At 42.0% G+C, this 22,136-nt stretch overlaps 1 protein-coding gene across 2 annotated transcripts in view; it reads left to right on the top strand.

Moving 5' to 3' along the window:
- The window catches only part of PIGG (phosphatidylinositol glycan anchor biosynthesis class G (EMM blood group)), a 90,252-nt gene extending 68,488 nt beyond the window's left edge, over positions 1 to 21,764 (top strand). For both annotated transcript variants that reach the window (XM_071580276.1, XM_071580278.1), the window contains one exon: positions 20,615 to 21,764. In XM_071580276.1, coding sequence (XP_071436377.1) covers positions 20,615 to 20,825 — 211 coding nt within the window. In that variant the 3' untranslated portion in view covers positions 20,826 to 21,764. The remainder of the gene's footprint in view (positions 1 to 20,614) is intronic.
- Positions 21,765 to 22,136: the final 372 nt, after the last annotated feature.

The following is a 22,136-nucleotide window of genomic DNA, read 5'->3' on the forward strand; positions in this document are numbered from 1 at the left end:
CTTCTCTAGCTTTTCTCCTTTATTGCGTTCTTTCCCATGTCTCACTCTTATTCCAGCTCACACACACACTCAAATGCTTTCAAATTCCTTGCACTCTCCCTTTCTGTCCCATGTTAAATCTTTTACCTGGGGCCTTCTCTTCTACCTTTTCTCTCCCACAAGCCTTTTCTTCCTCTAGCACTTCCCTCCCTCATTCCCAGTTTGCCTCTTTGTCTCTTACTTTCCTCTGTATGCTATCTAGTCTCTGACAGACTTTCTTGCAGGCATCCCTCTCTTAAGCTTGCAGAATCTCTCTTGTGCTTTGTCCTTCCCACTCACTCTCTGCGCCTTCTATCTGTATAGCTTTTCCTCTAAATCTGTAGAGCTTCTCCCAACCATACCTTGCATTTGACTTGTCTTGAACCTGATTTGTGTTTTCTCTCCCTTAGGGATTTCCTGTCTCTGTCTTTTCAAGCTTTCTTGAGTCCTACCTCACACACAGTGGCTTCTCCTCCTGTCTCCCTCCCTCTGTCATTATCTTCCCTTGTTTCTCTTCCTCTTCTCTGTGGTTCCTTCCCACATCTCTCCCCATCTCACATTCCCTCCCATGCTGGGGCTTACCCTCTCTTTCTCTCTGCACTCCTTTTCCCTGACAGCCTTTGCCTTTTTCTAATGTGCTTTGCCTGTCCCTCATCTATATCCTTATCAATGTATGAGAGGATTGAGTGCATCTTCAGTCAGTTTGCAGATGCAACCAAGTTGGGTGGGAGTGTTGATCTACTGGAGGGTGGAAAGGCTCTGCAGAGGAATCTGGAGAAGCTGGATTGATGGGCCAAGACAATTGTATGAGGTTCAACAAGGTCAATGTCAGGTCCTAAACTTCAGCCAGAATAACTCTGTAGTGTTACAGGCTGGGGAAAGGGTGACTGGACAGCTGTCCGGCAGAAAAGGACCCCTGTCCACAGTCAGGAGCCATCAGTGTGGTGAGGTGGCCAAGAAGGCCAATGACATCCTGGCCTGTTTCAACAATAGTGTGGCAAGTAGGACCAGGGCAGTGATTGCCCCTCTGTAATCAGCACTGGCGAGGCCAAACCTCAAATCCTGTGTTCATTGTTGGGCCCCTCCCTGCAAGAAAGACAGTGAAGTACTGGAATGTGTCCAGAGAAGGGCAACAAAGATGGTGAAGGTTCTGGGGCACAAGCATTATGAGGAGCAGCTGAGAGAATGGGGTTGTTTAGCCTGGAGCAAAAGAGGCTGTCATTCTCTACAAATACCAGAGAAGGGTTAGCAAGGTGGCAGTCTGTCCCAAATATCAAGTGATAGGGCAAAAGGAAATGACCTCAAGCTGTGCCAAGGGAAGTTTAGATTGGATATTAGGAAAACAAATCTTCACTGAAATGATTGTGGAGCATTGGAACAAGCTGCCCAGGGAAGCAGTTGAGTCATCATCCCTGGAGGTATTTAGATGTGAATAACTGGCACTTTGGGACATCATTTAGGGGTGGACTTGGCACTGCTGGGTTAATGGTTGTACATGAAGATCTTAAGATCTTTTCCAACTTAGATTATTTGCTATGTTCTGCCTCTTGCATGTATGTTCCCTCTCATGCTTTCTCTTGCATGTTTCACCTCTCCTGCCTTTCACCTATATATTGTGCTGTGCCTCCCTCATGTGCCTTTTTCCTTGTAATTCTGTACTTCTCTGTCTCATACTGTCACTTTGCCCTTGTGCTTTACCCTTTGCCTCTTGTGTGTACTTCCCTTCACTTGTGTGGTTCCCCTTGTACATATTTTCCCCCTCTTGCACACTTCCCCTCTTAGGTCTTCTTTATGTGCATGTTGTCTCTGTCTCACACACTTTGCCTTTCATGTGGGCTTTACTCTTTTATGTGTTCTGCCACTCCCTTGTGCCTTGCCTCTCATGTGGATATACTTCACCTTTCTCTCTGTTTCGTGTGAACACATGCTCTCTCTCTTTCCCTCTCTCTTCTCAACCTTTTGTGCTCATGCTTTACCTCTTGTGCATGTGAGCTTTACCTCTCGTGTGCATGCTTTGCTTCTCTCCCCCTCTTATATGCATTTTGCTTGTCTTACATGCTTTGATGTTGATGTGTAAATTTAGGCACTTTATTCTCCTGTCTTGCTTCTGTGTCTGTCATTCTTTCCTGACCACTTCTGCATTTCCATTTCTCAGTTTTTCTCTCTTAGCACGTGTCTCCCTCAAGCTTTCTGTCTATTCTCCTTGTCTCACTTGCTGTCCTATTCTCTGTCTCACTATACTTCTCTCTTCTGCTCACTATCCCTCTCTCTCAATCACACCCCGCAACCATTTCTTTCCCTCTTGAACTTTTGATCTCATTCTCAATATCTTTTTTCTCACCTCTCTCCCCCTCTCAGTCTGTCTCACTCTGGCTTCTCTCCTTTGCTACCTCCATTTCTTCTGCTCTGTCTCCTATCTTTCCCTCTCCATGAGATGTGCTTGTCCTCTCTCAGTTGTGTCCCTGCTCCCCTGCTTTCCTTCTCTTCTGGATATGTTTTATCTCTCTCCCTCACTTACTTTGCTTCTCTCATGGTTTGTTTTCTCTTGTGCTTGCCTTTTTGCATTATCCCTTGCTTTGCTTCTTGTATTTTCTCCATTCCTCATGTGCTTTCCCACCTCTTGATACATTCTTGCAATTACTTTCCCTCATGCTTTCAGTACCTTACTTGTGCTTTCCTTTCACTGCTTGCTATTTCTCTGTTACTCCCCCTCCCTCCTTCTTGCTCTCAGCATCCCACTCTCTCTCCCCCTTTCTATCTCCCATCTCTTGGACTTTGTTTTAGACATGCTGTCTCTCGCCCCACCTCACAAATTACCCCCCTCTCCCACTTTTATGTTTCTTCTATTTGTTTAGCTTCTTCCTCTTTGTCTTTGCTTGCCTTGGGCTTTCTCTGGACTCCCTGTCTCTGCCCTTCCATTTGTCTCATTCCCTTAGATATGCTTTCTCTCATGGCAGTGTACTTTTTCATTGTCTCCATTCCCTCTGGCCTCCCAACCTTTCCCAATTCCCAACCTCTTGGCCGTGTTCCCCATCCCCTCACAGAAATCCTGTTTTCCTTGTGTAGATATGCTTTCCCTCCCATTCTGATCGGCCACCTCTTTCACAGACCCTTCCACTCTCCTACAGCCTTAAACGCATCTGCTCTCTTTGACGTATATTGCCTCACACACATGCATTGCCTCTCTTGCTTTCCATATCTCTTACATTCTTGTGAGCATCTATGCTTTTGAATATTTATTTTCTATTTTCTGTTTCTTCTGTGTTCTCCACATTTTCTCTCTGCTGTCTTCCCATTGTTCTCTATTTTTCTTGCTCTCACCATCTCTATGTGTTTTTCTCTCTTTGCCCCAATTTCCCCTTCTTTTTCACATATGCTTTCTTTCTCTCTCTGATAGGTTCTTCCTCTTTCTCTAACATGTTCCCACTTTTGAATTTTTCCTCTTTTCCTATTTTGAAAGCACTTTTCTACTTGCACTTTCTTTTGCTTGTGCTATTCCATGCTGTCTGTTGTTGTCCCTCTCTCATATTGTCCTTTGCTCTTGCTTTCCCTCTTTCTCTTTCTTTCCCTCTTTCTCTGTTGCTCTTCTCCTCAGTCTTATATTTTATCCATCCCTTGCATATTTGTCCATCTCTGAAACATGTCCTTTGTTGTGTGTACTTTATCTCATTTATGTTTTCAGTCCCTCTCTCATGCCTTCCTCTCTCTGTGGTTCTTTATCCCTCCCTCTAATGCACAGCATGCCCCACACTATCCCCGTCTCTTGGATGCATTTTGCTTCCTTACACACACTTTGGCACTCTCTTATGCTATCCTTTATTATCTCATGTGCTTTGTCTTTCTTTGTTCTCTTCTGGTTTTTTCAATCTTGTGCTTTTTCCTTCTCTGCCTTACATTCCCACTTTCTCTTTCCTCATCCTGCGTGCTTTCTTCCCATTGCACAATTTTCATATTTCCTCCTTTCGGTTTTCCTTTTGTTCATGCTTCCTGTACTTTGTGATTTTCCGCCCTTTCTTCTGCTACCCTTGCTAACCCTTGCTATCCATGTATCTCTCTTGCTTGTGCCTTTCACGCTCACACTGTCTTTTTCTCTCTCCCATCTCAGTTTATTTTCCTTTTATTTTCACTTCTTCTTACTTGCCCCTTCATTTGCCCTCTCTCCCTCTGAGATGCCTTTTGCATATAATCTTTTTTCTCTGGCATAGTTTCTTTCCCTTCCCTCTCCTTTCCATAGTTTCTCAAATTCAGATGCTTTCTTCTCTCTTAGCCTCATCTCTCTCAGGTGCCCTTTCCCGGTCACATGCACTTTGCATCTCACTGTAGTTTCCCAGCCTTGCATGAGCTTTTCTTTATTTTGCACTTCCTGATCCTTCTCTCTCCCTCTCCCTCTGCCTCTCCCTTCCCTCTCCCCAACATGCTTTCTTTAGCACAATCCCTTTTTCTCCTGCTGGTACCTTCCCTCCCTCATGCTTTGTGTCTTGGTGCTTCCCTACCTTCTTTCCTGCTATCCCTCTCTCCCCAAATTAGTTTTTCTCAATTCCCTTCTTTCTTGCATTTTCCATTCTCAATCTCTTGTTCCCTCTTCCTCCTCTCCCTTCCTCCTCATCTATCATTCCTTGGACACTCCCATCTCTCCACTCTGTATCTCTCTTCACCCTCCTTGCTTTAACTCTTTCTCAGACATTTTTCCATTTCACTTTTCCTCTCTCATGTGCTCTTTGTTCTTCTTTACTTTCTTTGCCTTTCTCACACTGCTTCTGTCATGTCCTTCCTTCTTTTGGATGCTTTCCCTCTTGACTGCTGTTACTTTCTTTTGCACTTCCTTCTCGCCACTCCCACTTCTCTCTTTCATCCCCTTTGTGTACTTTTCCATCTAGGACACATTTTTGTACTTTGGTACATGCATTTTCACCGTTGCTCATGCTTGCAGTCTTTGTCGCTTGCAATCTCTGTTCTTACTGCTTTCTACCCCTATTGCTCCATAAGTATTGTGTTCCCCTTGTTATTCCTCCCTCTTTGTCTCTCTCGTTTTCCTATTGCCTCAGCCATGCTTTTCCTCTCTCTCTGATGTGCTTGCTCTCCCCTTTCCCCTCTGTGTTTCTCTCTCAAGCAATGCCCCTGTCTTGATCACCCCATCTGACGTGCTTCATCTCTTGTATGCACTTTGCCTATCTCGTTCTCATGCTTTGCCTCATTCACATGTTTGCTTGCTCTTGGGGATTTGGTTTGCCTCTCTCATATGCAGTTACACTCTCTGGCATACTTACCTTCTCTCTGATGTGATTTCCTGCTTGCTTCTGCTTTCCTGATGTAATTTCCCTCTTGCCTCTGCTTTCAGTGTCTTAGGTGGGTTTTTCTTCCCTCTCTTGTGCTATCCCTGGCCACCCTCTCTCTGGTGCCTTCTTCCCCACTAGTGCTCTCCACCTTTCTCCCTTTCCCTCCCCATGCCTTCTCTCCCTTCCCTGTCCCACATGCATTCCCTCTCCCACTGGCATACCTCACATGTCTCTGCCATTCCATCTGCATGTCTCTCTCTCACAGGTCACACCTCTCTATCTTCTTTCTCAAACATACCTTACCTCCCTCGTGTTTTCCCTCTTATTTTGCCTCACTCACTTGCCATTTTTCTTGTGCCTTTGCTGTCCTGTGTGTTTATGCTTTCTCAGGTGCTTCCTTTTCTGTTCTTAACTTTTCCTCTGGCATTTTCCTTCTCTCATGTGCTTCGTCTGTCTCTCACGCAGTTCTCCTCTCTTTTGATTGCAGTTTTCCTCTTGCTTGCATGTTTACTTGGGCTTTTTCTCCTTCCACCTCCTGCTCTCCCTGTTTGCTTTGACTTTCTGATGCTTTTCCTCTTTTCCTTTTCTGCACTTCTACTTTTTCTCTCACTCTTTGCCTTTCGCAGGCTTCCTGCACCCTTTTCCTCCTTCTGTTGTGCCCTTTACCTCTTTGTGATGCATCTTGAGCCTTCTGTTTCAACAGCCTCCCTCTTGTATGCATTCTTCTTTCTTTCTCTCACGTACTTCCTCTCTCACATGAATTCTGCCTGTCATACTTGCATTATCTCCCATGTGTGCTCACTACTCAGATTCTCTTGCACTCTCTCATGTGTCTTACTACTTTCCATTTCTGTCCTTCTCCCTCTCTTCCATGCTTTCTATCTCACACAATTACGCTGCCTGTTTGCACTTTCAGTGTCACTCATGTTTTTTGTCTCATCTAGTGCCATTCTTCCTTCTCCGTTCTGCTATGATTATTGGCTCTGTCCTGCTCGCTTTCTTTTTCTCTAGCTTTCCCCCTTTCATCTCATTCCCTCTTCATATTGTCCTCAGTTCCCCCCTACTTCTCTCCTTCTTCAGCTCCCACCCTCTGTCACTTGCCTCCTCTTCCTCACACACTTTCCCAGAAGCACATGATTTGCCTCCCACTCACTTGCTATGCCTCTCTCTGTCTTGTGCTTTCCCTGAACTTAATATCATTTGCCGATGTCATGCTCCCCTAACTTTGTGCTTTTCCCATCTCCGCCTCATGTTCCCTCTCTCACACACATCTTCCCTCCTGCTGTCACGCAGTTTGACCATCTAGTATGTGTTTTTTGTCTTGGACGTGCACTTTGTGCTCACTCTGTCATGGTTTCCTTCCCTTGCATGCATTTCCTTTCCCTTGTGCTTTACTGTTTCCCTTTTTAAGTCATGTAATGTCTTTGTCAGTAACCTCCTCTCTTATGCTTTCCCACCTTTCTTACATTTTTCCTCTTTCTTGCATTTACTTTGCCTTTCACTTGTGCTTTCAATCTCTGGCTAAAGCTTTCCCCCTCTAGCTTGCTATTTCCCTCTTTATTGCTCTCTGTCCTTATCCTGATTGCTACACTTCTATAGCTTTATGTCTCTCACTGTATGTTTCACTCTGTCATATGGCTCTACTGCTGTCTTGGATGTTCATGTTCTCTCTCTTGAATGGACTCTGACCCCTTCTCTTGCTTTCTGTATCTCTCTTGTGTGTCTTCACTCGATTGTGTTGTCATCATTCTCTTGCACACCCTTGCCCTTTCTTTGTTACTTTGCTCTTCTGCTGCCCCCCTTTCTTGTATTGTTGTACAAGGCACACAGTTCTCTCTTGCACTTATTCTACTCCTGCTGTTGGTTTCCTCCCTCTTTCTCACACTGTCCCTTTTGATCTCTCATTGTCCCATCTTCCTTTCTCTTCCTCTTGATTTCCTTTCCTCTCTCACACGCACTCCTGGTTTCCTCCATCTTCCCTATGCTCTTCCCACTATCATGCTTTCTCACGTCACTTCTTGTAGTTCTCTCCCTCACTTTTATGCCTCACTGTCTCTCACTTTTGCTTTACCCCCTGCACATTCTGTCACTCTTGCTGGTGCTTTTCCTGTCTTTCACTTACTAGCTTTCATCTCACTGTCTACTTAGTAGTTACCTCTCACTCTGCATTCCTCTCCTCCATATATTCATCTTGCTGCCCCCTTACTTTCCCTCTAAAATTCTCTCCAGCACTTCCTTTCTTGCTTCCTTCCTCTCTTTGCTTCTCACATACCTATGCACTCGCTGTCATACACAGGGTCTGTCAGTCTCACATGCTCTTCCCCCATTAGTTCTCTCTTCTCTCTCTCTCTCAATCTCTCAATCTCTCTCTCCCTTGCACTTCCTTCACCCTGTCTGGCTCTCCCTTCCTCCCACCCTCACTGTCCCTTTGGCTCCCCCTATCTCTCCCTCCTTTTCTTTTTCACACACTTCCCTCTCTCTCTTGCTTGCTTTCTCACACTTTACCCGCAGGGCTTCCCTGCCTAGCATGGTTTCCTTGGCTTCTACACTTCTGCATATGCTTTTCCCTATCCTTACTGCACTCCTTACATTTTTTTTTCCTTTTCTTGTGAGGTCTCTCTCACACATTTCATTTCTCTTTTATACTTCACTGTCTTTAATGCTTTCCCTTTATCACATTCAGTTTTTGTTGAACAGTCTCCCAATCTCTTTTGCTTGTTCTGCCTTCATGTACACTGCCTCTCTCTTTGCCCTTCCTTCACTTGGTCTTTCACTTCTCTTCTGCTCTTTTGCTCGTGCTTTCTGTCCCTCTTTTACACATTCCATCCCTTTCCATTTTCACACTTTTAGTTAATGCTTTCAATTTCTAGAATGCTCTCCATCTCATATGTGCTCTTACTTTGTTGCATGTGTTTTGTCATTTGTCTAGTGCAGTTTTCCTTGCTCATCCATGTACATTTCTTGTTGTGTGTGCTTCCCCTCTCTGTTTTCCTCTCAATTTACCATTTGTTTCCTCCTGTTCATTTTCCTTCTCTTGCATGCATGCTTTTCTTTCTGTAGTGCCTTCCCCCTCCTCTGCATGTGTTCTTCCAATCTTGCACACTTTCTCATTCTCACAGCCTTTCACTTTCCCTGTATTGATTGTTCCTACATGCACATATATGCCCTCTCTCAGATTTTCCTATCTATTTTCCCCTTTCTGACACCTTTTCATTCTTTCTGTTGCACCTTTCCTCTCTCATGTGCACATTCCCTTCCTCCCTTCCCCATATGCGCACACCTTCCCCATTCACTTTCAGTTTCTGTTTTTGGTATGCTTTCCCTCTTTTTCTCTGACGTTTTTCATCTTTCATACTTTTGATACATCTCTCAGGTGCTTTCTCTTCAGTCAGTGTCCTGCTCTATCATGCGCATTCTCTCTCTGATACACTCTTTCACTTTCTCATACATGCTTTGCCTTTTGTTTGCTCAAGCGTTCCTTGTCTCTGATGTGAATGTTTATCACTTTCATGCTCTCTCAGTCTCTCTCGTTCAAGATATGTTCCCCTCTTGTGCCTACTTCCCCTCTCAAATTATTTCCTTTTTGGTCGAACATCTCTCTCACCCTGTTTCACTCCTTTTTGCATGCTTTATCTTCCTCCCTATTGTGTAAGGTTCCCTCCCCTCCCATATGTGCTTTAACTCTGTTCTGTACATCTGTTCCTCACTCGGACACTCTTCACACTTTCCAGTAATTCCTTGATTTCTCTTTCCCCCTCTCTCTCTTCCAACCACTTCTCTGTCATGCACTGTTGCTTTAATGGGTGACATCTCCCTCCCTTTCTGGCACACAGCACACATCCTCTCCCTTTCACCACCCCTCTCTCTCTCACTGATGCACTTTCCTGCTCTTTCTTCCTTCGTTCTCTTAGGCACATTTACCCTTTTCTCTGTCACATTCCTTATCACAATTGCTATCTCTTCATGCCTCCCCTTTTTCCTTGGTCCATTTTCTTGCAATGTCTTCACTTTCCCCTGCACTTCACACATCTTACATGTGCTTTTCTCATTTTTACTTTGTCTACCTTGCTGTTTCTTCTGTTAACAATCTCACTTTCGCTTCCTATCTTACACGCTTTCTCTGTGTCAGGCTTTCTCGACATCTCATGTTTACCTCCTGTACACACTTGCAGGTTCGCATGCTTGCTCCCTCTCTCATACAAACTCTGTCTTTAACGTTTTCTCTCTCATCTGTCTGCTTTCCTCATAGACGTTGTAGTTTCACTCTCTTGTGTATTCTTTTCCTTAATTTCAGGTGCTTATCTCTCACACATGCATTCTGTCCTTTTCTCTTACATGTCATTTCCCTCTTTTTCCTTGTGCTCCCTCTCTGTTGTGCTCTTCCTTCTTTCTGTCATGTTCTTTCCCTCTTTCTTGCATGTGAGGGCTTTCCCTCTCTCCTGACCACATTCTGTCTTGCGTGTTATTTCTTTCTGTCCTGGGCGTTTTTGTCTCTCTCTCTTGCAATTTTTCTTCTTTACCTCATGTCATGCTCATTGTCTTAACCTGCTGCCTCTTTGCTTCCGCGTCCTTCTCTCTTGTTCATTCCCTGTCAATCTCTGCTTATGCTTTGCCCTTTCCCTCTCACTCTTCTTTCCTTCTTGCTTCCTGCCTTACCTTTGCTTTTCTTTCCTTCTGCCTGACTCATTTTATTCCCTTCTCACTCTTTTCTATCTGCTCTTTTTTCTTTTAATCACATTCTGCTTTCCTCGCTCTGCTTCTGTTTATATTTCTTTGCCTCTCAGTCACTCCGTCTATCCCACATGCTCCTTTCCAAGTCACTGGCACTCTCAGTAGTCCTGTTTTCTTTGCATATCTTGTTGCCTTGCTTGCTCTTTCCTTCTGCAATTACTGTGCTACTCCATCTTTGCATCTTCCTCTTCACTGCCCTCTTGTTCAATCCCATGTTTGCTCCTCCTTTCCCCTTGATCCCCTCATCTTTCTCACACCCCCTCTACCCACTCATCATCTCTCCCAACATCACACTACACACAGCGCTACCATCCATTCTCTTCCTTGCCTCTCTCTCTCTCCCTCTCCCTCCCTCTCTCTCTCTCTCTCTCTCGCTGCCTTTCTATCTCTCCCCTTTTTCCCCCTTAGTCTGTGCTTCTTTTGATCTCAGCATGCCTCCACCTCAACTCCCTCTTGTGCCAATTTTTGTTTTTCTGCCTTCCCCTCTTTCTCTCTCCCTCTTGCTCCTCTCTCTTTTCCTTCCTTCCTTCCTTCCTTCCTTCCTTCCTTCCTTCCTTCCTTCCTTCCTTCCTTCCTTCCTTCCTTCCTTCCTTCCTTCCTTCCTTCCTTCCTTCCTTCCTTCCTTCCTTCCTTCCTTCCTTCCTTCCTTCCTTCCTTCCTTCCTTCCTTCCTTCCTTCCTTCCTTCCTTCCTTCCTTCCTTCCTTCCTTCCTTCCTTCCTTCCTTCCTTCCTTCCTTCCTTCCTTCCTTCCTTCCTTCCTTCCTTCCTTCCTTCCTTCCTTCCTTCCTTCCTTCCTTCCTTCCTTCCTCCCTTCCTCCCTTCCTCCCTTCCTCCCTCCCTCCCTCCCTCCCTCCCTCCCTCCCTCCCTCCCTCCCTCCCTCCCTCCCTCCCTCCCTCCCTCCCTCCCTCCCTCCCTCCCTCCCTCCCTCCCTCCCTCTTCCTTCCAGTCCTCTTGCTGTCTCCTTCTTGTCCTCTTTCTCCTTTCTGTCCTCTTTCTCTCATTGTATTGCTTTTTTCCTCACTTCCCCCTCTCTTCTGCCTTTCTCTATCAAACTTAGTTTCTCCCATTCTCTTCCTTCTTTGTACCTCATCCTCTGTCCTCATTGTTTGTCTTCCTTTTGTGTCTTCCACCTTCTCCTCCTTCTCTTATTTCTTCTCTCGCCCTTCTTTTCCCCCATTTCCCTTTTCCTTGCTTTTTTTGTCAGTCTTTCTTTATCTCTCTCTTTACTTTTCTCTCAGTCTCTTTGAAGGCTCTCTTTCGACCGTCCCCTTTTGCCTTTTCCCTTTCCTGTCACCCCCTTGCCCTTTCCCCCCATTTTTCACTCCAGACCCTTCTCTCTGTCTTCTCTTTTCAATACTTGGCTCTCACAGTCTCTCCATAAAGCCTTCCATCTTTTATCTCTTTCCTGCCCTGCTCTCTCTTTCCCCTATGTGTACTTCTTTCCCTTTGTTTGCCTCCTTCTTTAGCCTTTGTTTTTGGGTCTTCACCTTTCTGTTATTTCCTCTTGCCTCTACATTTGTTCTCTGTATCCATATCTCCTCACTCACACTCCCTTCATCTTCTGTCTAGGGGTCACTGTGAGTGCATCCCTTAAGGAAAGCAGTTTAGAGTTCTCCTTTAAAGGGAAGAGAGCTACCTGGAATGTGTGTGGGGTCCTGTGACCAATGAGATGCTTTGGTGAATGTGAGGTGAATGGGCTAGTCAATAATGTCATGACATGTTGGATGTGAGAGGATGTAAAAGAGAATATAAGATCTACTAATATTACTTCTATAACTACTACTACTACTACTATGATCTATGAGCTATGAGGAAACTGTCTGTGAAACTATCTTGAATCAACTCTTGTAAGTCTTCTGATCAGCCTTCTGATGCCTGCTGTGCCTGAGCTCTTCTGACTGTCATTCACGCTGCCCCCTTACTCGGGATAAGGGGACCCCAATAAATGGTGACCCCGAATGTGCCCCAATACTTCTGCTTATTTTCTTCCTCTCATTCTGCTTTCTCTCTCTCTTGCTCTTCCACTCCTGCACTCTGATGTCTCTGTTTCCCACTCTCTCTCCCCGTTCTGCTCTCAAGCTCTCCCCTTTTCTTGTTTTTGCCCTCCTTTCCTTTCTCTCCCTCTCTCTAACAGGTGATGTCCACATTTTCCTCAGAGCTGTCTTTTCAGTTTCTTGGCCCTGCTGAACATACTCAAAGTGCAAAGTAACATATGCAATCTTCTGAAAGCTGGATCCTGTCTGTTTACATTTGCTGTGTTAGAGCCAAGATTACCATTACAGTATCACCAAACGTATGGCATAAAAAATCCTGTGCTGGTTTGTCTGCCTTGTCTGCTTGAGTCCAGTGAGTAAGAAGGTCTGCAGCTACTATAGCAAGGTATCTTCCTCAAAAATCAAGTTGGTCTTGCACTTTATTTCTTACCAAGACAAAACCATTTTTGTTCACTGTTCCTTTTATGCTTCATGGTATTAGCATTGTCTCATCCTTTGCAGAGGTTCTAGGGTGTGGATTTACAGGTCTTGCTGTAATCCATTTTGTTTTCAAGAGAAGGTGTATGGACCTCTACAGTCCCTATGCTAATGTTGAGTATTGTTCTTTTTAATAATTCAGCTTAATGCAAATTATTTGTAAGTCCAACATGCCTATAAACGTGCCAAAGTAAAAAGGGTGTATGATACTTGGGCTTAGTAAGAGCTTTTGTAAGGACTTTATAGTCCCAGAAGACATCTCATTGCACCACAAGGAACAAAGAGTCTCTGAAGATCAATCTGCTGTGCCTCGTGCCGGAAAAAGTTGTGAGAAAGTTGAGGGCAGTATTCTGATGCCATGCATGAAGTATACACAGTGCACTAAAGAAATTATTCCCCCCTTCTCTTCAGTATATCAGATATTCCTTCCTCTGAATTCTGAAACAGATAGGAGTATAGTATAAGCTTTACTTTGTCTCTTAAATTAGTAAAAGCTGCTTGATGATGCTGGCCTCTCAGTGGTTTGTGTTGCTACTCAAGCAGAAGCAGTCATTCAGAGGAACACTGCCAGAAAGAGGACCATATTTATAGACTTTTGCTTATATCCTTCTTTATGGTAGAAGTGTTTCTAGATGTAATCTGTACTTTTTGCTGTTAATGACCTTGACCTGTTCTTACAGTTTTTTTACTTTGTCACAGTTAGTTTTCTGTCCTCTTCTGTTCTGTGGCCAACATAACTGACTCCTTGGTTCTGGTAGCTGTGGATAGGACTGAACATGACATATTGTTCTTCTACATTTATCTAGAATTTTTCTGTCTTCTCACACCTTTTGTTGAAGTTCACAAATCCTTCTTGAATATTTGTGTTTTTGAAGTGGCAGGAGTAATTTGCGGAGAGAGCTATTATTTTAGTTGTGACAAGTTTAAAAACAGTTACTGTAATTGAAAAATACAAGAAATAATTGGCTTTGCTCTCAGTGAAGAAAAGTGAGCCTTCATAGAACCATAGAACAACCCAGGTTAGAAACACCTCAAAAGATCATGTGGTTCAACCTTTTATGTGAAAGGGGAGCCTCCATGAGGTCACCTAGCATCCTCTCCAGTTCCATATTGAAAATCTGCAGTGATGGGGAGTCGACCACATTCCTGGGAAGATTGTTTCCGTGATTGATTGATTATTCTCACTGTACAACATGTCTTTCTTAAACTGAGATGTAACTCTCCTGGTGCAACTTGTACTCATTGCCTCTTGTCTTCTCCATGTACTTACTGTATGGTGAAGAGAGCACCTCCATCCTTTTTGTAGCCACCTTTAAGTACTTAAGTGTTGGAATGTAGTGGTCAGGTCTCCCTGAGCCTTCTCCATGGACACGAGACCTAACTCCTACAGTCTTACCTTGCAGAGCCCTTTGATCCTCTCCAGTCCTCCTTCAGATCCTGTCCAGTCTGTCCATGTCTTTTTGGAGTGGTGGAGACCAGAACTGAACATTGTACTACAGGTATGGCCTGACAAGCACTGAGTGGAGTTGGATGATCACATCCCTCCCTGCTAGTAATGCCCCTGAGAATGCAGCCCAGGACTGATTCACCTGTTGCTGCAGTGGTGCTCTTCTGATTAATTTTTGGCCTGTTGTTGACCAACACCCACCCAGTCACCTGCAACAACACTGTTCCCCAGGTACATGGGTCATAGCCTGTACTGGGCCCTTTGGTTGTTCTGAGTCAGGTGCAAGACTTTGTTTAACTTGTGTTTGTTCAAGTTCATATAGGTCTTGCTAACCCACTCCTCCAGCCTGTCCAGATATCACTGGAGATGTAAGGTGGCTCTCCCTTTGGATGTGTCCACCACAGTGTCACCACTCAGATTAGTGTCATCAGCACGTTGGTGAGAGTGCTTTCAGTCCTACTATCTAGGTAATTTATGAAAATGCTGAACAGTTTTGGGGCTCAGTATTAACCACTGAGGAACCCTGTTTGTGATTGGCTGCCAGCCTGAGTGAAAAACATTGATCATCATTTTTTGTGGCCTGATTGGCCAGTTTCCTACCCATATTTGAATAATTGGTGCTTCAGCTTTCTAGAATATTTCTTTTCACTGTCAACATGTCCTATTAGACTGGTACATTTTAAACTGTTAAGTTTGAATTTAACTGAATAACTTGATAACAGTCTGTTAAATTTCTTCAGACCCTGCTTGTCAAGAGCAATTGTTGGCTGCAATTTTTCTTTACACCTTTAGCTAAGATGATGAAGAATAAATGTTTACTGAGATGGACAAGAAAGCCTACAGATGCATCTTAACAGAAAATCAAGCTCTAAATTCCATTGTTATTCCTTGCATGTATGATGCCAATGTAAAATGGTTCAGATTTTTTTCTACCGGAAGCCTTGTTAATTGAATTTTGGAAGAATACTTGCAGAAAATGGACTAATGCTGGGCTTTGAAATACTTACAGCTTGTGTTTTGCTTGTTAGGAATTTTGGTGATTTCGTTATATCTTGTTGCGTTAAACTCTGGGCCAGTATCAACAGGAATAGACTGATTTTACTTTTTTTTTCTTTGGACCTGAATGAAATAGCACATGCTAAGGATAACCTGAGAAGAGACTTTCGGGAATGCTTGAAGCCATGGTAACAGGCAGGAACAGTCACTACATATATACCAGCATGGGTCATCACAGAAATAGTGAGGAAAAACATTTCAAGCATAGCACTTGGGATTTCATCCTGTGTTTGAAGAATGGCTGGAACTCAGCAATAGCCATCCTAGCTTACATGGAGAAAGTTGTTTACCTGAATCAATGGTATCTACAGAAAAGGAGTAGCTTCTTGTGAAGAAATCTGGAGATTGCATAACCTTGTTGCCTGGAGTGCAGTTTAGTTGTCTCTTTGTTTGCAGTCCTGAAAAGGACTCAGATATTTGAGCTTCTAAAGTGCTTTCTCATTTCTGTAAGGGAAGGTGAAGACTGATCAAGTGAAACTGAAAACCAGAGAGTTTCCACTATTTTTTAAATTGATTGCCACAGGATCAGTATTTGAGGAACCTGGCACAGGCAGGGAATGAATTGGTCTAGTCTTTCTAGTTATGTTACCCAGAGTTTTAGAAGCCTTTAGTAAGGGTACAGTTGATTTCTTACTTCAGCAATTAAATTATCATAGTAGCCATTCAGAGTGCTGTTCAGACCTTCTAGCCCAATGTCAGGATTAACTGGATTGCTGCAGTGTAATATAAATCTATAAATCTGTATGCAGATTTTCGGAGGTCTAGGCTGGCTAGATATGAGAAAAAGGAATCTGAACAGCAATCAGTTTATGCCCTGTGTTTTAGATAGAGTTCTGTTCTAAGCAGGAGAGCTAGTAGTGGGTGCCGTTGGGAAGAGTCACCTGCTGTGTCTGGCTGACACTTTGCAGACAGGAAGCTCACAGCACAACTGATTATGCCAGCAGTGAAAACAGGACAAACTATAGACACTATTCTATTTTTTCTGCTCTTGATGCTGAAATGAGGAGAATTGAAGCTTCAGGACTTAACAGCCTTTTACATCTAAATTTTTATGAGAACCTGCTGAACCCTATATTGCAATCCATATGTGCTACAGTCCCCTGTACCTTACTGCCACAGACACTTGACCTTGCTTGGGTAATTGTAGCTTTTCTGCCTTTCTTACTGGGAAAGAGAATGCACAGGAAAATCAGTAATCATCCCCAAGTTCCATAATTTCCATGGCAGTAGAATGTACTTGATAGCTGTTTTAGCTTGCTGGCAACCACCCATTTTTACATCTGTCTACTGATGGTGTTTAGCAACAAAAATTGTGACTTTATAGAATTAATGTTACCCTGATTGGTAGTCTGTACCAGAGTTAATCATGCAAATTTCCAAAGGACTCTTGGTTCCTTTGGAACTGCTAAAAACATAGCGTTTTCCCTGACAATGCAGGATTGTGTGCTATAGTCTAAAATAGCCTTGTAGCAATTATAGTAGGTGAGAGTGGGACATGTGGGAGCAATATAATGAATTTGTGCTTGCTGCTAAACTGATTGATATTTGCTTTGATAAGAGAAATTTCATGCAGATTGCAGATACTCTAAGATGTTGCTGACACTTGGAGTGCTACAGTATTTGTTTCTGAGTGCAACAGTTCATTAGTATACACAGGACAGATTAACAAAATGCCAACTATTTTTCAGAAAGTACTAAACAGGGATATTTTACCAACTGAAAGTGCAGAATGCCTAGAAAGAAAAGTGTTGCTTAATTCAGTTAACTATGTTAATATAGTAAAAATTGCCTTAAAATAGGCAAATTCAGTATCTCTAATAAGAGATAATCTAGACAGTGATACTAAGATGGAGAAAAGGAGATGGAAGGGCAGAAATGCTGGAGGATAGATTTTGTTGAAAGGATTCAGCGTATTTCATACTGAAACCCTCCAGAAATGATACTCCTTCTCCAATCCTAGAAAAATGACAAACTAGGGTATTCCTTGCTCATATACTAGCATGTTTCTAAAACGCTTGTTTGATCTGGGGGGTTGGGACAAGGATTGGAATTCTGTAATGTCTGTGGAGTTCTTTTGCTTGATTTTTAAACTACAAAACTTGTTGCTGTCATCTGTGAAGTATTCTGTATAACTGGGAGTTATATTTTCACAAGAAAAGTTTGCTTTGGGTTTGTGGAGAGTTTTTTGACACCATCATTTTTTCATTTTGCAAGCCTTATATTACCCATTTTAATGGCACCTTAGAGATAGATTGAGAGGTGAAAGATTGTTGACAAAACATTGGAATTAGGATTTAGGATATCCAAAGAAGCAGAAAACTTATTAATAGCGTCATTTCTTGGCCGAATTTTTCTATGTATTAAATACTCAGTTTGAAGAGATGATTCTTGTCGAAAACCAGTATGTGCTCTAGACCATACTTAGTGTTTTCAGTCTATATATGGCATGTTTAAGGATGTGAATCTAGTGGGTTTTGCTTCAGAAGTTTCCAAAGGCATTGCTTTTTAATGCATCTTGCATGAAGTTTGGATATGCTTTGTCATCTTTGACACATACAGATTTCTCATTCAAGTCCTCATAAGCTAACTTGCTAAATGAGCTCAGGGTTAGAGGCTGAGTATTCCCTTTTTTGCTGCTGCTTTGTGGGAAGGTCTTAATGTCAGGCTGGTTTTGTCAGAACATGGGCGTAGTGTGTACAGTTTATGTCTCCCTGTGCTCTTCTCCTTTAAATAAGGAAAGGCATTAATTTCTGAAGAGACTGTTCAGTATGGAGTAGTTAAAGATTGATGCCTTAGATTTGTCCTGTGATCTTCCATTATTTTCATTGAAACAGCATGGAGATGTTGCAAGGTTGTTCATTACTCGCTGATACAGATCATAAACAGTAGGATACATGAGTGGCATGCCACAGCCAGCATTCTGTGTTCTTCTGGTGACTTCTTTCAGAATAACTGGGGAACCAGCTGAACTAGCTGTATTGTCATGGTAATGTTATCGATAGCAGCCTGTTCCACAAAGTCATACTCTTAGGTGTTCAGCAAATTTTGTCCCTGGCTGGGGCAAGAAGAAACTATGGTAATGTTCGTAAAGAACTAAGTTGTTGCCTCAGTGTCAGAACAGCCAAGTAGGTCTAACTGGCTTTGCTCGGTCATTCCAGTGCTGTTTCCACAACAGCACACATGTGAACCCTTTCAGCAGCTCCAAAATAAACCAAATTATTTTGCTATTGAACCCCACTAGCAGTTAAACTTTGTGGATACAGTGTGCTTTTTTTGCCTTCTCTAAATTGCACCACTGCATTATACTGTGAAACTGGATTTCCCTCTGCAGGTAGATGTCTGTGATTTTTTGAGAGGTGGAGTGAGAGCTGAGACCATTTTGAAGTAAATGTATTATATAAGCAGAAAAGAGTCCACTATTTTTATCATACCAGAATACACAAAGAATTGTATCATTGGCTTGGGGATTCTTTGCCAGTAATCAGAATATGAAACTACAAAATTTGTTACTAGTAATGATCACTATGTGTTTCCTTTTAGTACAAAATGAAGTATCTAAAATATTATGTTTACCTAATTTTTGAGTCAAAGAAGTGAACTCATGGAGAGAATCAATTTAAAATAACTTCTGGACAGTTTCTTCATAATTAAAAATAGCAATTTTGAAAATTTTTTACACTATTGATTTATGATTAGAAGATTTCTCACAATAATGCACTAAATGTATTGTTAAGTGAGCACAAACTAGGAAAAATACAAGAACTGAAATTTAATTTAGAAATACAGGGTTCTTGAAAGACCTGGATGTGTAAGTCTGTGGACGCTCACTTCTCGCTTTTAGTGTTTCCTTTAAAATCCCATTATTGAGCTTAATAAATGTGATAGCCACCAGCGTTGATAGCTTGATCTAGGTGGTCTATTAAGTGCATTTTTTAACTCTAGAAAATGGTTTTAAAATTCTCTGTTTGCCTATCTGACTCAAAAGCCATTTCCTCTATCTGTTCAGTTGTGTCATCTAAAGACTAATATTTTTACTGCAAATACTGGTTTTCTCATATCAGCATGAAAACAGCTAAGACTGAGCGAACTGCAATTTGTTAAATCTTTGTCAACAAAATTGATTGTTAAATGTAAAGCTGGTTATTTACACAAGCTCACTGAAGACTGAGTTAGTTATGCAGAATGAAGGAGCAGCCTAGTTCACTCCCAAGGCACAGTTTCCTTGACTAAGCAGCAAGGGAAATAGTTTTCTGTGAACTGAATGTATGCAGTCATTCATGCCTGCTGTTCCTAGCTGATTTTTCAGCTTGGCTTTCATGACCTGTTCTTCCTTCCACTGAAAGCCTTGGGAATTTTGATCTTGACTTCACTGGAAAACATGGCTGTATCCTACTTATTTTCATTTAAAGAATAAGAAGGTTAATGGTTTATGTAAAATATGGCATTCTGTAGCTTACTTAGTCATAAGTGACTAATTTACATCTCACAAAAGTGCTAGTCATGTTAAATTTTCATTACTTGGAACAAGATCAGAATTAAAAACTGGGAGGAGCAGAACAGATTCTCAGATCAGGGTTTCAGTGTAAAACATTTCTGTCTTTTGCCAATGTATCCTTTTGGGAACTGATGATGTAAAATATTTTGATGGGGAGAGGAAAGTGTTCTCCTTATTATTCCAGGGAAATAGCTTTATTCCTTCCTTTTGTGTGAGCAGGTAAACATATGAATTCGGTATGAATTAGTCTCTGCAGATTTGGTCAGGAGAAGCTGGGCGGGTGCCAACCCCACATTGTTACTTTAAGTTGGCACCTCAGGAGAGGGAGAACAATCAAAGTGCATAAACCCCTTTTTCTTTCATTTTCATCTGATTCTTGTCACCCACCAGAACACATCAATGTAGCAGATTTGGGCCATGTAGGTTACATATGGGGCAGACATTTCTTGTGATACATTGGACCTAACTGAGCTAAAGTGGCTGTGACAGGAATGCACCGTATTGTTCCCGTAAGCCTAAGGATATGGTATTCTCTGGAGAATGTTGTGTTAACTACCTCTGCAAAGCCTTTCAGTAACAATATTTTTATGTTGTTTTGTACAATATTACCAGATATGGGCAGCAGTGCACTCAGGCAAGTTTTATGCTCTTCACAAGGGGTGAACAAACTCCATCTGATGATCCATTGAACAGGCTAGGAAGCTTTGTGAAGAGAACTGAAGTCTTTCTTCTCTTCCTCTTATCATTCAGATTCTGTGGAAAGGCACTGGAAGACCAACAGGGACAAAGCTATCTTGAAACTGCCTAAGACTTTTAACAATTAAAATATATTAAAGCATAGAACCATCTAAGTGTGAGGTATACTACTGGGTGCCTTTATTCCAATGACAGTTTTTATGCTTACACCTCACATACTTACATGTTACAGATATATAGAGGTGATAAGAACAAGTTTTATTAGTTACATTATTAGTTATCATTGCATCAGTAATCAGCTCTCTAACACAAAGTAGAGATCTGTGAGTTTTCCTCGTGTTATGAAATAATATTAAAGAGTGGAGGAACTCCAATGTCTTTACTAAGCTTGCTGAGAATAAACTGCTCTGTTTTTGTTACCAGGAATTCAGCAGCAGTGGGTCACGGCTGTTTCTGCTATGCTCTAATACGTTCCATTCCAGTTGCCGTCTACGTTGTTTTGATAACAGGTCTGCGTTACCACCTGTTCATATGGAGCGTCTTCTCACCAAAACTACTTTATGAGGGAGTGCATGTGTTCATCACAGCTGCTATCTGCCTGTTCTTCACAGCAATGGACAAAGTGCAGGATTGAAAATAAGTGTGTGTCATCTGGTTCTGCATCGCAATGTCCAATGTCACTGGAATGGGAGAATGAAAATAAGGGCTCTAAATTGTTGTGCAAAATTTGAAGAGTAACCTTCTTTATTTTAGTCAATATCAGAATTTGGAGGGTCTGTCCTGTGTTAAAATTGAGTTTGCTTTAAAAATGTTGAATTGAACTATTTTTTCATGGATGACTTTTGTTCTATAGCTTTCATTATAGCATTCCCCAAATAACAGAATGGTGATGTTACATGATTTGAATCTTAAAATGTATATTTTAATACAGACTGGTGCCTCATGGGCACTGAGAAAATCTGTGCATACAATTATTTTACCTTTTTAGACTACAGAATCCTGAAAATAGTCAGGATTTCTTGAGTGCTGTTCACAAGATCTTGTATCCATTAGCCTCAGGGGGATTTTTTGTGTTTGTTTTGTTTCCAGTGGATGCATTGAAATTACTACTAAATGATTATGGTACAAATATCCCAGGAAAGAGATTTTATTTCTTTTGCATAGGCAGCAAGCATTTCTCTTTAAAGGCAGATGTAAGATTGTAAGATGAGTGCAGTCGTTATCTGTAATGGATTTCGATCTGCACTTCAAGCACTGAATAAGAAATGGTTATGGTCTAACAAAACAATGAATCTTCTGTGGAGTCCATTCACTGCTAAAATGTTGTGTTTCTTCTTATCAGTGTATAAATGTTAAATTAAATTGGTGGCAGCCACAGTGAACATTGGGTCATGTTTTTCCCACAAGGGTAAGAGTTGTGAGCAGTGAATAGGAAAATAGTTCAGTGGACTAAGTTACCAGCAGAATAAAAGGTATGTTTGCAGTTTGCATCACCTTCCCCAAGTGATCAGCCTAACCATCTCACTTGAATGTGCTGTAATTAATTCCTAACAATGTTGTTTTCTATACTGACTATCAGTGTTCTTTATGTGAGTTTTTTGCCTCATTTTTTTTCCATGTTAGTAGCTAATAGGATTTAACCTAAATGTATTAGAGGTATAACAGAAGACAAGCATTACTGGAGACTTTAACTTTTGTTATAAATCTAGAATCTGTAAAAAAGAAAAACATCAAAATCTATATAGCTGACAACCCGTTTGCTAGGCTCACTGATACACTTTGCATCTCATGTTTCAGATAAAGCAAATCTCAAAATGTAGGCCTTTAGTTTTTATACATTAATAACAGGCCATCTTGATCACTGACATTTTTTCCAACTATAAAACAACAAAAATTTTCTGTACGCTCGCAACATATTTCCATTCACTGTGAACTGTTGGAAGAT

The sequence above is a fragment of the Pithys albifrons genome, chromosome Z (assembly GCF_047495875.1).
Source record: "Pithys albifrons albifrons isolate INPA30051 chromosome Z, PitAlb_v1, whole genome shotgun sequence".
In the NCBI taxonomy this organism is placed as follows: domain Eukaryota; kingdom Metazoa; phylum Chordata; class Aves; order Passeriformes; family Thamnophilidae; genus Pithys; species Pithys albifrons.